At 38.2% G+C, this 12,152-nt stretch overlaps 1 protein-coding gene and 1 non-coding gene across 4 annotated transcripts in view; both read left to right on the top strand.

The window, feature by feature from the left end:
• The window catches only part of MALRD1 (MAM and LDL receptor class A domain containing 1), an 808,982-nt gene that overhangs the window by 241,222 nt on the left and 555,608 nt on the right, over positions 1–12,152 (top strand). For all 3 annotated transcript variants that reach the window (XM_059183995.1, XM_059183996.1, XM_059183994.1), the window contains exons 21-22: positions 8,043–8,219; positions 11,013–11,175. In XM_059183995.1, the coding sequence (XP_059039978.1) occupies positions 8,043–8,219; positions 11,013–11,175 (340 nt within the window). The remainder of the gene's footprint in view (positions 1–8,042; positions 8,220–11,012; positions 11,176–12,152) is intronic.
• Positions 11,733–11,805, top strand: TRNAK-UUU (transfer RNA lysine (anticodon UUU)). The gene has a single exon. It is a non-coding gene; the product is annotated as a tRNA-Lys (tRNA).

The raw sequence follows: 12,152 nt of genomic DNA, 5'->3' as shown, positions 1-12,152 counted from the left end.
CAGGAAAAACGTAGACTAAAGAAGAACTATAGATAAAGATATAGATAAAAGAAGAACTAGGCATGTCATCAGTCAAGCAGTTCACACAGTTAAGGTATGTTGAAACTGGTGATAATTTATCAAGGACTAGAGGTGTTAAAATACTGCTCTTATAAAATGATCAAAGAGAAAAATAAATGTCCAGTACACTATTTTTGAAAGATAAATAAAAAGATGGCTTTGAAGATTAAAAAGAAAATAAAATACTGGTTTTATTTTCTTAATTACCAATGCAGGAATGGCTATAGGAAGTGACGTCTAGTATAAAGTGTGTTTTCTTTCATCAGAAAGATTATATTGGGGTAACATGAAGTATATTTGCTACAAGAATTCACAGAGCAAGAAGTTATAACATTGAGGACATCTGAGCAAGAAATTAGAACATTGAGTCATTTACTTAGGATGACAGGTGGGCGGGTGAGTTGGTTTCCATGTGGCTTAGGGATGCGTGAGAAGATCAGATTAGCCAGACTAATCTGCTTCCTAGTGTAAATTTCAGTCATCTACATTTCACCTTTGCAATTTTGTTCAACATACAAAGATATTTGTGTTGTTTCTGTTTGTTGGTTTGACTTCATCATTACTTTCATTTATCTTTACTACCAGCACTAGCCTTTTAAGGTTAAAAATAGGTGAAAAATAATTGTCATAACCTTTTCAATGGACTGAATGTTTATGTCCTCACAATAGTCATATGTTGAAGCCCTCACACCCAATGAGATGGTATTTAGAGGTGGGGCCTTTTAGAAGTAATTGGGGCTAGAGTAGGTCAGGAAGGTGCTGCCCTCCTGATGGGATTAGTGCTCTTAGGAGAAGAGGAAGAGACATACATCTCTTTCTCTGCATGAATGTACCAAGGAAAGGCCCAAGAGATCATAAGCAAGAGGAGAGCCCTCATCAAGAACCCAACCATGCTGCACCATGATGTTGGGCATTCAGCCTCCAGAACTCTTAGGAATTTGTTGTTTAAGCCACCTAGTCTATGGTATCTTGGAAGAGCAGCCCAAACTGACTAAAATGGGCATATTGTTCTAGATATATTTTACTATTAACATTGTTCAAAACTGCATAAAGTAATTTCTAGTATCACCTGAGTTGAGAGTATGATGATACTTTAGGAAATACTGTTTGAAGTCACTGCAGTATAGAGCAAGGTGACTTTCATGCTCTTGGGATGAAAGTCTGGACCATCTGCCCAAGCCAGAGAATATGTCAGGAAACTTTCAGTCTTTTGCATGCCTCAGTTTCCAAATTGTGTCTTGGTCTAACCATGTTTCAGGCCTTTGTTTTACTCCTACATACCAGCTGTCAAGGAATCAGCTGCAACTTCATCTTTGTAGACAGCTACAATCACCACCTTTTCCAGTTTGGATCTGGAATAAGAGACACTTTTCTCTATTTACTCTTCTGTTGCTATCAAATAGAAACATATTGGACTTAACTTGGTTTTTAAGATGAACTCATTCTGGGAGACTAACAGAGTAATGAGGACAAAGTATTTCAGGATCTTACAGTTTCTGTTTCAGAGTACTGGTCCTTTTATCTGTCATTGCTGGCTCACTTCTGATATACAAAAATGAGTTGTCTCTATTTTTCCAGAGCATTGGCTCATCAACCTTCTTTTTCTAAGATACCCATTCATGGTCATGGTTTCTTCTTAAGGGAAATGGTTTCTTCATTTAAATTGAAATCAGGCCTAAGGATGCAGTTACAACTACTGGTTTTAATAATATGAAAGACCAGGTGATCTGAACAATGTAACATGACATATATCTAGAAAAGTCAAATATAACATGCATTTAAATGCTAAGTCGAGCTTAAAAAAGAGAAATTCCCAGATGAGAGGAACAGAGTATAGGAAAATAGAACAGGAGGCATAATGTGATTTCAGAGTTAAGACATAAGAAAATAGGGGCTAGATGAGAGGGCAGAAAAGGTAAAATAGGGCCAAAAGGAACATTCCATACCTGGACTGGGGCTACCAGTGGGGTTCCAAGAGAAACGACTCAAGGTTGATCTAGAAGAACTCTTGGACAAACTCAGTGACAAAGAAAAGTAAACATAGCAAATTATGGTAACCATAGTCAAAAAGCTCTCAGTGATTCCCCACTCTGGTTATTCATGCCCTGGGTACCAGTTTCCTCTCACACCGACCTGTGTAACCATTGACCCACACGGCAGTGACTATGAGTAGTTTCCAAAACTAGACTTCTGTCTTCCCGTGGATCACTCAGTCTGAGGGGAAGCCAGACACCATGTCAAAAGGATACTCAAGCAGCCCTGTGGGGAAAGCCTGGGAGCTCGAAGCCTCCTGCCAATAGAAGCACTAACGTCTCAGGAATGTGAGTGAGCCCCCTTGGAAGCAGATTTTCTAGCCCCAGTGCAGTCCTCAGATGATTGTTTTCTTGGCTGACATCTTTTTTTTTTTTTTTAAAGATTTTATTTATTTATTTGACAGAGGGAAATCACAACTAGGCAGAGAGGCAGGCAGAGGGAAAGGAAGGGAAGCAGGCCCCCTGCTGAGCAGAGAGCCCGATGTGGGACTCGATCCCAGGACCCTGGAATCATGACCTGAGCTGAAGGCAGCGGCTTAACCCATTGAGCCACCCAGGCATCCCTTGGCTGACATCTTGATAGCAATCTTAAGAGACTCCATGTCAGAACTACCAAGCTAAGCCTCTTCTGCACCTTGCATTCCCAGAGACTGTGTCAGACAATAACTGATTATTAGTCTTAACTTCTAAAGTCTGTGGAAATTTGTTATGTAAAAAATAGAAAACTAATAAATACTTAAAAATACTAAAGGATTCTAATCCCTAAGAAAATAGCATGATATTGTTTTAAAAAAGTATTTGGGGACTCTGGGGAGGAAACAGAATATTTAAAAAAAAAATCCTTTTGGCTTTCTTGAAATGAGAAATAAATGAAATAAAAATCTCAGTGCATGAATTAAACAGCTCAAAGATAAAAGTCAATGTTTTGATTTGTCAGTGGGAAAATAGGTATGAGAGTTTCATAGTGTAAAATATACAGATGGGGAGGGGGGAATGGAGGAGTAGACTTACCTGAAGGATTGATTATAAAAGCTGTTGGAGTTCCAGAAAGAGAATGAAGAAAATGGAGAAGTCATTTTCAAAGACTGCACTGGCTTAAAATTAATATAAGGCACAGATTTAGAAGTGTCGTGAACCTTGCGCAAAATATTATAGTAAGAATATGTCCAGGTCTTGACTCCTGGAAATGAATTAGAAAAACAACAAAGAAGAGAGAGGATTATGTTAAAAATAGCCAGAGATTAAAATACAATTACAAAAAGACCACAATTAGACTCATGACAGACTTCGCAACAACAAGCATGAGAGTCAGAAGAGAGTTGAATTGAATTTAAAAGTCCTGCGAAATAATAACTATTAGCCTCGAGCAAAAAAAACCTTCCAGGAATGAGGGTGAAGAAAGGCTTAGAGAGGATAATATCTGCAAATACACAAAAGAAGACTTTGCTTCACCAGACTCTTACCAGATGAACTATGTAAATGTGAGCATCAGACAGAGATGAAATGAGCCCAACAAGGGCTGAGAGGCACAGGGGAACAGACAGCAGAGGAAGTGGCAGACACGTGCATAAATCCGCATCCACCAATGGATAGTGTGTGGGCCACACAATCAGAATATTTACACACTGCTGGGAGGTATGGAAATTGATGCAGTGACTTTGGAAAACAGTTCAGCTTTTTCTAGTAAAGTTGACATACAGTTCTCTCTTCTCTCCGACTAAGCAATTCCACTCCTAGAAACATCAGGAGAAATGTATGAAATAAAACCTCAAACAGAATCAACTTAAAAAAAAATCATTGATGATAGAATGGCCAAATGATATATTTGATCACATAGTGAAATCTTATACAGCAGTCAAACTATGTGAACTGCCAGAACATTATTAACATGGATGGGTGAATACACATTGCTCAGGAAATAAATCAAGTTGCCGAAATTCATATAGAGAATGAGTCCATTCATCCAAGTTCAAATTTAAATGGCTTATTTATTCAAAAAGGACCTACATGCTATTCCAGCTGTATAGTCACTGTTCTAAGATGTTTGCGACATCAGCTCATTTGATCACATCATGAGCTAATGGGCACTGTAGGATATCTGGCATATATGCAAACGAGGAAGATGATAAAAGCAAATGAAAATGGGGTGCCTGGGTTGCTGGGTCAGCTAAGCGTCCAGCTGTTGATTTTGGCTCAGGTCACGATCTCAGGGTTGTGAGTTCAAGCCCCATGTCGGGCTCCCTGCTCAGGGTATAGCCGGCTTATCTCCCTACCTCTGCTTCCCACACTGTGCCCTCCCCCCATATGAGCTCTCTATCTCTAAAAATAAATAAATACAATCTTTCAGCAAAGAGCCAATGAAAACAGGAATGTAAAACACAAGATTCAGCGTACCGCAGGCCTGGAGGGATGGCAGCCTGGGGTCAGCAGGGAAACAGTGGAGGATTCAAAAGCTGTGAATTTTAATTTCATAAGCTGGATGGTAGATTTATGGCTGTTCCTTTTTATTACTATTTAAACAAGGTATATGTTTTCTATCCATTCTTATATATGAGTAATACATTTCATGATCAAATATAGAATAAGTGAGAAAATTTTGAGTTGCTCAATAGATCAGTAGATCCAAAATTGGACACTCATATAAGGAAAATTGAATTAAGTTCATATCATATAGAACAGATAACAGTAAAGTCCAGATGGAGTAAAGACCTAAATGTAAAGAGTAAAACTATCAAAATTTTGTGAAAATCACAGAAAAAATATTGATGATAAAAAAAGGAGGAAAGAATTTTTTTTGTCCAGTGAAGCTTCAAACTACATACCATAAAGGAAAAACTGATAAATTGGAAGGCATTGAATTAGAAATTTTTATTTTGAAAGAAACCATACAAAAAGAAAAGACCTACCATAGACTAGTAGAATGTATTTTTCACCCAAGTAAATGACAGAGGATTAGTATAGAGTATATGGGAAATAAAACTATAAATTAATAAGAAAGGAAAAACAACCCAAAGAATGTAATAGAAAAAAAAGAGCAGGGCATGTGAACAGTTAGTCAAAAGCGAGGGCAAGGTACTTGAGTAGCCCCTAAAATTAAAAAGAAAAATTCTTAGTAATTAGGGAAATACAGGTTAAAATATGAAGGAATTATTATTTCAGACCCATTGCCCTGGTAGATCTTTCTTACATTGGATAATGCCACGTGTTAGCTGGATTCGGAGAAGATGAGAAATGCACACATTTCTGAGTGGAAATGTGTAAAATCACTTTTGAAAACGATTGCTTAAGTTGACTGATCACATACCCTATAACTGCAATTTCATTTCAGATGGTTTGTCCTGGAAATAGCACTGGCATGTGTTCACAAAGAAAGATTCAAAAAGAAATGGACAGCGATGGGTATTGCAGTGCACGTTAATACTGTCTAATAAGGAAGGTGTATTAAGGTCCTGCCCTGCTTGGCAAGAGATACAGACCTTTCCTACAATAAATATTTAACCGGTGTTCATTTAATTGAATGCCCTAAACAGTGAATACTGTTCAGTGCTGGAAAGAAATGAAGTGTCAGGCCATTGAAATGACCTGGAATAAACTTGAATGCATGTTATTCAGAGGAGGAAGCCTATCTGAAAAGGTAACATAGGATGCCAGCTGTATGACACTCTGTGAAGGGGAACCCTATGGAGACGGTAAGAGGATCCAGGGTTGCCAGGGACTCAGACAATGAAGGAATTGAGTGCAGTGAAACTCCTCTGTGTGACACTATGGTGGAAGCATCATTGCATGTTTGGTAAAACCCATAGCAGTAAAACCCTAAGAGTGAACCCTAATGTCAGCTGCGTGGAAAAGTCAGAGCGGACTGCCCAGTTTGCAAGGAGGGCCAGAGCATGCGTACATGTTGCCTTAGTTTCTTTTCTTTTTTGAGCTGGTTAGCTGAAGGGAGAATGAGATCTGCTTAACTTCTTGCAGTAGTTCACAACGGTAGGCTTCCTTCTGTACAAGGCAAGCTGGAAGTTTCCAGGACAGATTATAAGGCTGCTGCTTCCTGAGTTTTATGCTTTAAAAGACCACTTGTCTATAGATAATAGGTCATTATTAACTTCATCCATAAAATGTTGATATTTTGATTTATCTTACATGCTTTTGTCTTATTAATTCTTAATTATTTCAAAACTTGAGCTGAGAAGCCAAGTAGTATTTTTTGGACTTTCCTCAAATTCCCAATACCACCCAAATCCCCAGTCCTCTAAGTACTGGGTGTTTGACGTTGCTCAGGTCTCTGCTTTTTCCTCCGTACTCTCTCTGCTTTGGTTTCTTAGTTGCCTGGAATTAAAGTAAAAGCTTAGCTGTTCCTGTTCCTGTCAGAACCACCTGCAAATCATTCTTCACACCGATGCCAGAAAAGTATCTCTTAAAGTGGGGATTGTGTACCTTGGCATTTCTCCACCGCTTTTTATATTTATTTCAAACTCCTAAATTGGTCCCACTTAGCTCTTTATGATATGCTAATTGTCTCCCAACTAGTACCACATCTAGTGACTTTATCACATGCATTCTTACTCTATCACAGAATGTTCCCCATGCCAAATCCTCACAACATTTGAAAAACTATGGGCCAGTATGTTTTTCTGCCTTCACACAAATCTTTGCTCATTGTCCAAAAGGAGCTTATTCCCATTTTCATTTTGTCTACAACGCCTCATCTTTTAAAACTAAAAACTTGTGTCTGGGTGGCTCAGTTGTTTAAGCATCCGACTTTGGCTCACATCATGATCTCAGTCAGGGTCCTGGGTTCAAGCCCTGTGTGGGGCTCTGTGTTCATTGGGGAGTCTGTTTCTACCTCTCCCTCTCCCTTTGCCCCTCCCCCTGCTTGTGCATATGCTCTTTCTCTCTGTCTCTGTCTGTCTCTCTCTTGTAATTAAATAAAATCTTAAAAAAAAAAATAAAGCTAAAAACTGAAGACATTATTTTTCCAGGAAATCTTCCCTACCTCACAACTAATGTATACTTTTCATGTGTTTTCTATACATTGTACAGTCTTCCAGTTGTCCATCTGTTCATTCCCTCTGTCATCCATCCGTCCGTCCATCCATCCATCCATCCATCCATCCTTCCATCTGTCTGTCTATTCACTCATTTCTAAGTGATGATAGTGTGCCCACCATGTACCACAGTCTGTGAATTGTGCTGTGAATGCAGGAGTGACAGGGTAGGTGTCCTTCTTGCTTCCACGGTGTTATACTCTTTCTCATACATGGATCGTATGGAACTGTAATGAAAGATTGACCTGAGTGCCTTATCCACTACTCAGTAAATTATTTGACAGCAATGAAAACCTTTGGCTTTCAGTCAGTTGCACCTCCCATGCCCGTGATATGGGGTGTTATTAATAAAGGTTGATTGACTAACTTACAGTATAAATTAGCTTCTCTAAATTTCTTCTCAGCTCGGTAATTTCAGAAATTATTATCTTAATTATATAAATACTTGCATAGGAATCTCTCTCTTGCAACTTTGAATATGTAGGGGCAGGTGAAACAGGGATGAGGAGCTGCTGGGTTCATTGTTGCAGTGGAAGAGCCATGTTTATTTACCTGGTGGACTAGAAGGTTCAACCAGACCTTAACGCTGGTACCTAATGCCAGCATCTGGGACTCCCTTGATTCCCAGGGATCCCAGCCCTGTCCTCGAGCCTTCCATTTATTCAGTGAGTTTTGAGCAGTTTTTCAGTAATTTCTCTCTGTACCTTCGTCTATTTATATCCAACTATTTGATGTTGCTAAGACCAAGAACTCCAACTTCTACGCTTATGTGAAATTCAGCACATTACCAAAGACTACCAAATGTTCTTTATAATATTGAATGTGAAATGTACGTATAAAAGCTTATTGTGTCAAATCTTAAATAGAGAATCTACTGAATTATGCCTGTATGTTATCCCTGACCAAGGTACTTTGCCAGTGGACCTCCCAACTCCACCAGAAGTGTCAGCTCCAGTAACATTGCCTCCACACAACTGTACAGACGCTGAATTTGTTTGCAGGACCGATGGTCACTGTGTTGAAAAAATCCAGAAATGTGACTTTAGAAATGACTGTCCCGACCAGTCAGATGAATCATTCTGTGGTAGGTGAATTCCTGTTTTGTATTAAAACATAGCATAAGATGGATAAGACAATACTAATGTGATCTTTAAGTAGCATGGCCTCATGTGCTAGTTAGAAATTTTTGACTTGGCTTAGAATAGGTTCTTAAACGTAAACGTTGCTTGTATAGAAAATTATAGTAGAAGAGTCAGCGTTGCATTCTTCTGTGATGCTCAACAAGAGGTAAGTGTTTCTAAATTGAAGTTTTAGATTCAAAACACTTGTTTCCTGGACTTTACTGGACTCTGGGACTGTGATTGACTAGGTGCTCCCCACCTCCACCGTTTGTCTCTCTTCTATTCCTCACACTCACAAAATAGGAATGTTTAAAATGGAAGTATTATAATACTCTCAAAATAGATGAATTTGTCCAAATTTTGCCATTGCCAAAATAGAAAATGAATACTATGTTAAATATGTAGAATTCATAAGAACGAATACTAATACAGATGGGCCCTTCAGCACCTGGGTCCTATTGAAAGGTGGTTTTTACTTATCGGCATCTGCTAATCTCTGGCTTTTAGGGCAGATTTTTAATTTACAAGTGAACTTCTCAGCCGGAGATACAATCTTAGAGGAAAAAAAATTGATCTGTGTGCCTGCAGGGGCAAAGCACAAGCTCAGAAGGAGTGAACACTTTTGCTTTTTTTCCCCTTCCTTACTATTTATTGGATGGTATATGAATGCCCTATACTGTAATATTTCTCAAGTATCTTAATGAAATGAAGGGTTCAAACCATGCAGATAATACAGAGTGTAGTGGAACTCTGTTCTGTCTTCTGTCAGCATTATGCAGAAAATCTAAAACTTGAAAAGCCAAATGAGGTTCATATTAATTTAACATAGAAAAAGAAATGCTTCTTAATGTATAGATACACAATAAATTAACCAACTTAGCTAGACCCCAAAACTCATAAAATCAATGCTTAACTCACTCTGTGAATGAGACAACATAGTCATTAACTCAAGTTGGCTAGGGATACGTATGGTGCATTGCAGATGGGGGATATTATAATGGAAAGCGTTGTGGTATTCAGACTTAACTCGTGGGAAGACCATATCCTGTTTTGATCACACGTAAGTTGTGTTTCTGAAAGTTTACACAGAATTAATTCCGCCTAATGAGTATCTTTAGCGAATACTGACTTCTTTGTTCACCTTTGCAGTTTTAGTGGCGTCCTTGATGATTGGGTAGGCGGTTTTGATAAAGTTCTTTAAATGTCCTGAATGAATGTCTCCTGTAAAATTATTATTTTAAAATCCTGGGGTTATTGATTTACTTTGAATACATATGAACTGCATTTCTTACTCTCAACAAATCATGTGGTCTTTCTTCCTCCATCTTTTTGTAAGAACCGCTGTCATATAATAAATCTGTTACCTGTGGTCTTGCATTTTTAATGCTTTTTATTTTATAAGGAACACAACACGAGAGCTGCCCTCAACACATTTTTAAGTGCATGATGTATTATTGTTGACTATGGGTATAATGTTGTACAGCAGATCTTCGAGCTTATTCGTCTTGCTTGACTAAAACTTTATGTCCTATAATTTTTTAAAAAATCAATGACTATTTTCTTTTTTAATGATATAAAGAACAGAATCCTATTGAATTTTAAATGTCTGGTGGGTAGGGATATGGGGTCACTGGGTGATGGGCATTAAGGAGGGCCTGTGATGGAATGAGCACTGGGTGTTCTATGCAGCTGCTGAACCACTGGACTCTACCTCTGAAACAAGTAGAAAAAAAAAAATCTCTTCACAAGATTAATATAATTATATTATCACTATTAATGTCAGATTAAATGACATGCCTGAGTGTCAGGATTAAAAAATCACTTTTTTTTTTTGTTGTTTCCTTCTCAAACTTTACATTAAATCATGAACTCAAGTTCCTAAAAGATGGTGATGGTTTGCCAACATGGCTTATACTATTTAAAATATGGAGTCTTCTACGGCACACATAGGAACAGTGGAGAATTTAAGAGAGACACACGGACATCTTCAGAGAGGAAGAAAGAATATTTCACACACAGCCTATGTATTTCACAAATCACTGGACTTGTAATTTCTTTTTTTTTTTTTTAAGATTTTATTTATTTATTTGACAGATCACAAGTAGGCAGGGAGGGAGGCAGAGAGAGAGGAAGGGAAGCAGGCTCCCTGCTGAGCAGAGAGCCTGATGCCAGGCTCGATCCCAGGACCCTGAGATCACAACCGGAGCCGAAGGCAGAGGCTTTAACCCACTGGGCCACCCAGCTGCCCGATGGACTTGTAATTTCATGTGATATCAAGTTACAGTCATTACAAGGACATTGAAAACTTTCAAGGAAAATATTATTGCTTTGAACTTAAGGAGTTTGGAATTTAGTCTAACCCCTTCAAAGGCTGAGCTGAAGTTCAGCTTTGTAATAATGCTGTGGCAGAAGAACAGACTTACCAGAACTTGGTAAGCAATGTTTAGAAGAGACTTGGAATTCCGAGATTGCTATTTGAGGACCTAATTAAAATCTCACCTCCTTATCAGAACTAATTCTTCAGTATATGCATTTATTTCCATGTTATAGCTGCTGTAGATATTTGAATATAGTGCAAATAGATTTCTTTAAAACTAATGATAGTAGAAATCGTTTTTCTAATTATTTTAATTATGCTTAAGAAATAATTTTAAAAAACCCAAATAGTAAGACAGTGCTTGATACGGGTAGAAATTACCTTTTGTGGACACATTTATTGTGGTTAGCTCATTTGTCTTCGTTCTACTCTATTCAAGCTACGAAAGTTTGCAGCTTTGAAAAAGGAAGCCTGTGTCAGTGGTACCAGCCAATCCCAGAAAACCTAATTCAAGATTCGAACACATTCAGATGGGGACTTGGTAATGGAATCAGTATTCATCATGGGGAAGAAAATCACAGGCCACTGGTGGATCATACAACGTAAGTGACCACATGCTTTGAACATGTCTCTTAGGAACTATGTGTTAAGCAGTTCCCAAATTCTTGCCATACTGTCTTACCTACCCTAAGCCAATGAGTGATGAAATTACAGACTAAATGGGCTAAGTGTACTCTTTTATATAAAATTGAGAAAAAACATACAGCCATTCAGTTGAAAAAAAAGCTGTCAATCAGGGCCTCTGGGTGGCTCAGTTGGTTAAGAGTCTGCCTTCTGCTTAGGTCATGAACCCGCAGTCCTGGAATCAAGCCCCACAGTGGGTTTCCTGCTCAGCAGAGAGTCTGCTTCTCCCTCTCTCTCTCTGCTTCTCACCCCACTGCAGTCTACTTTTCCCTCTGCTCCTTACCCAACTTGTCCTCTCTCTCAAAATAAATAAATAATATCTTAAAAAAAAAAAAAAGAAAAGGCTGTGAACGCTCATAAAAGTCATAGAAACTAGAGAAAAGAAAATATAAAAAAATAAGAAAAATAATTTGTAATATAACTACTCATGGAAAAGCACTATGAATATGTTGTTTTAAAATGATCATTCAGGGATGCCTGGCTGGCTCAGTCAGTAGAGCATGTGACTTTTGATCTCAGGGTCGTGAGTTCAAGCCCCATGTTGGGCTTGAAGCCTACTTAAAAAATTTAAAAAAATTTGTCTTAATTAAAAAATTATCTATCCATTCCTTCCCCTGTCCAAATCTTTTATCTGTTTTCTTTTCTTTCTTTCTTTTTTTTTTTTTTTAGCTCCTCCTTCTCCTCACCCCTTTCCTCCTCTTCCAGCCTTTGATCTTCGTTGTCATTTATTTTGGTCTTTCCTTTTCAAGGCTTCATAACTTACACCTCTCCCTGTTTTATAGGCCACAGATATATTGAGTGCTTCCTTCTTAGCAGATCCTACCAGTCATTCTTTCCTTCTAAGGGTTTCATGGAAGTATTACTGAAGAAAGCAAGGGGATCCCCATTTATATTA

This window comes from Mustela lutreola, chromosome 8, assembly GCF_030435805.1.
Source record: "Mustela lutreola isolate mMusLut2 chromosome 8, mMusLut2.pri, whole genome shotgun sequence".
In the NCBI taxonomy this organism is placed as follows: domain Eukaryota; kingdom Metazoa; phylum Chordata; class Mammalia; order Carnivora; family Mustelidae; genus Mustela; species Mustela lutreola.
Note: the sequence above shows the minus strand (reverse complement) of the source record. Positions and strands in the feature narration are given on the sequence as shown.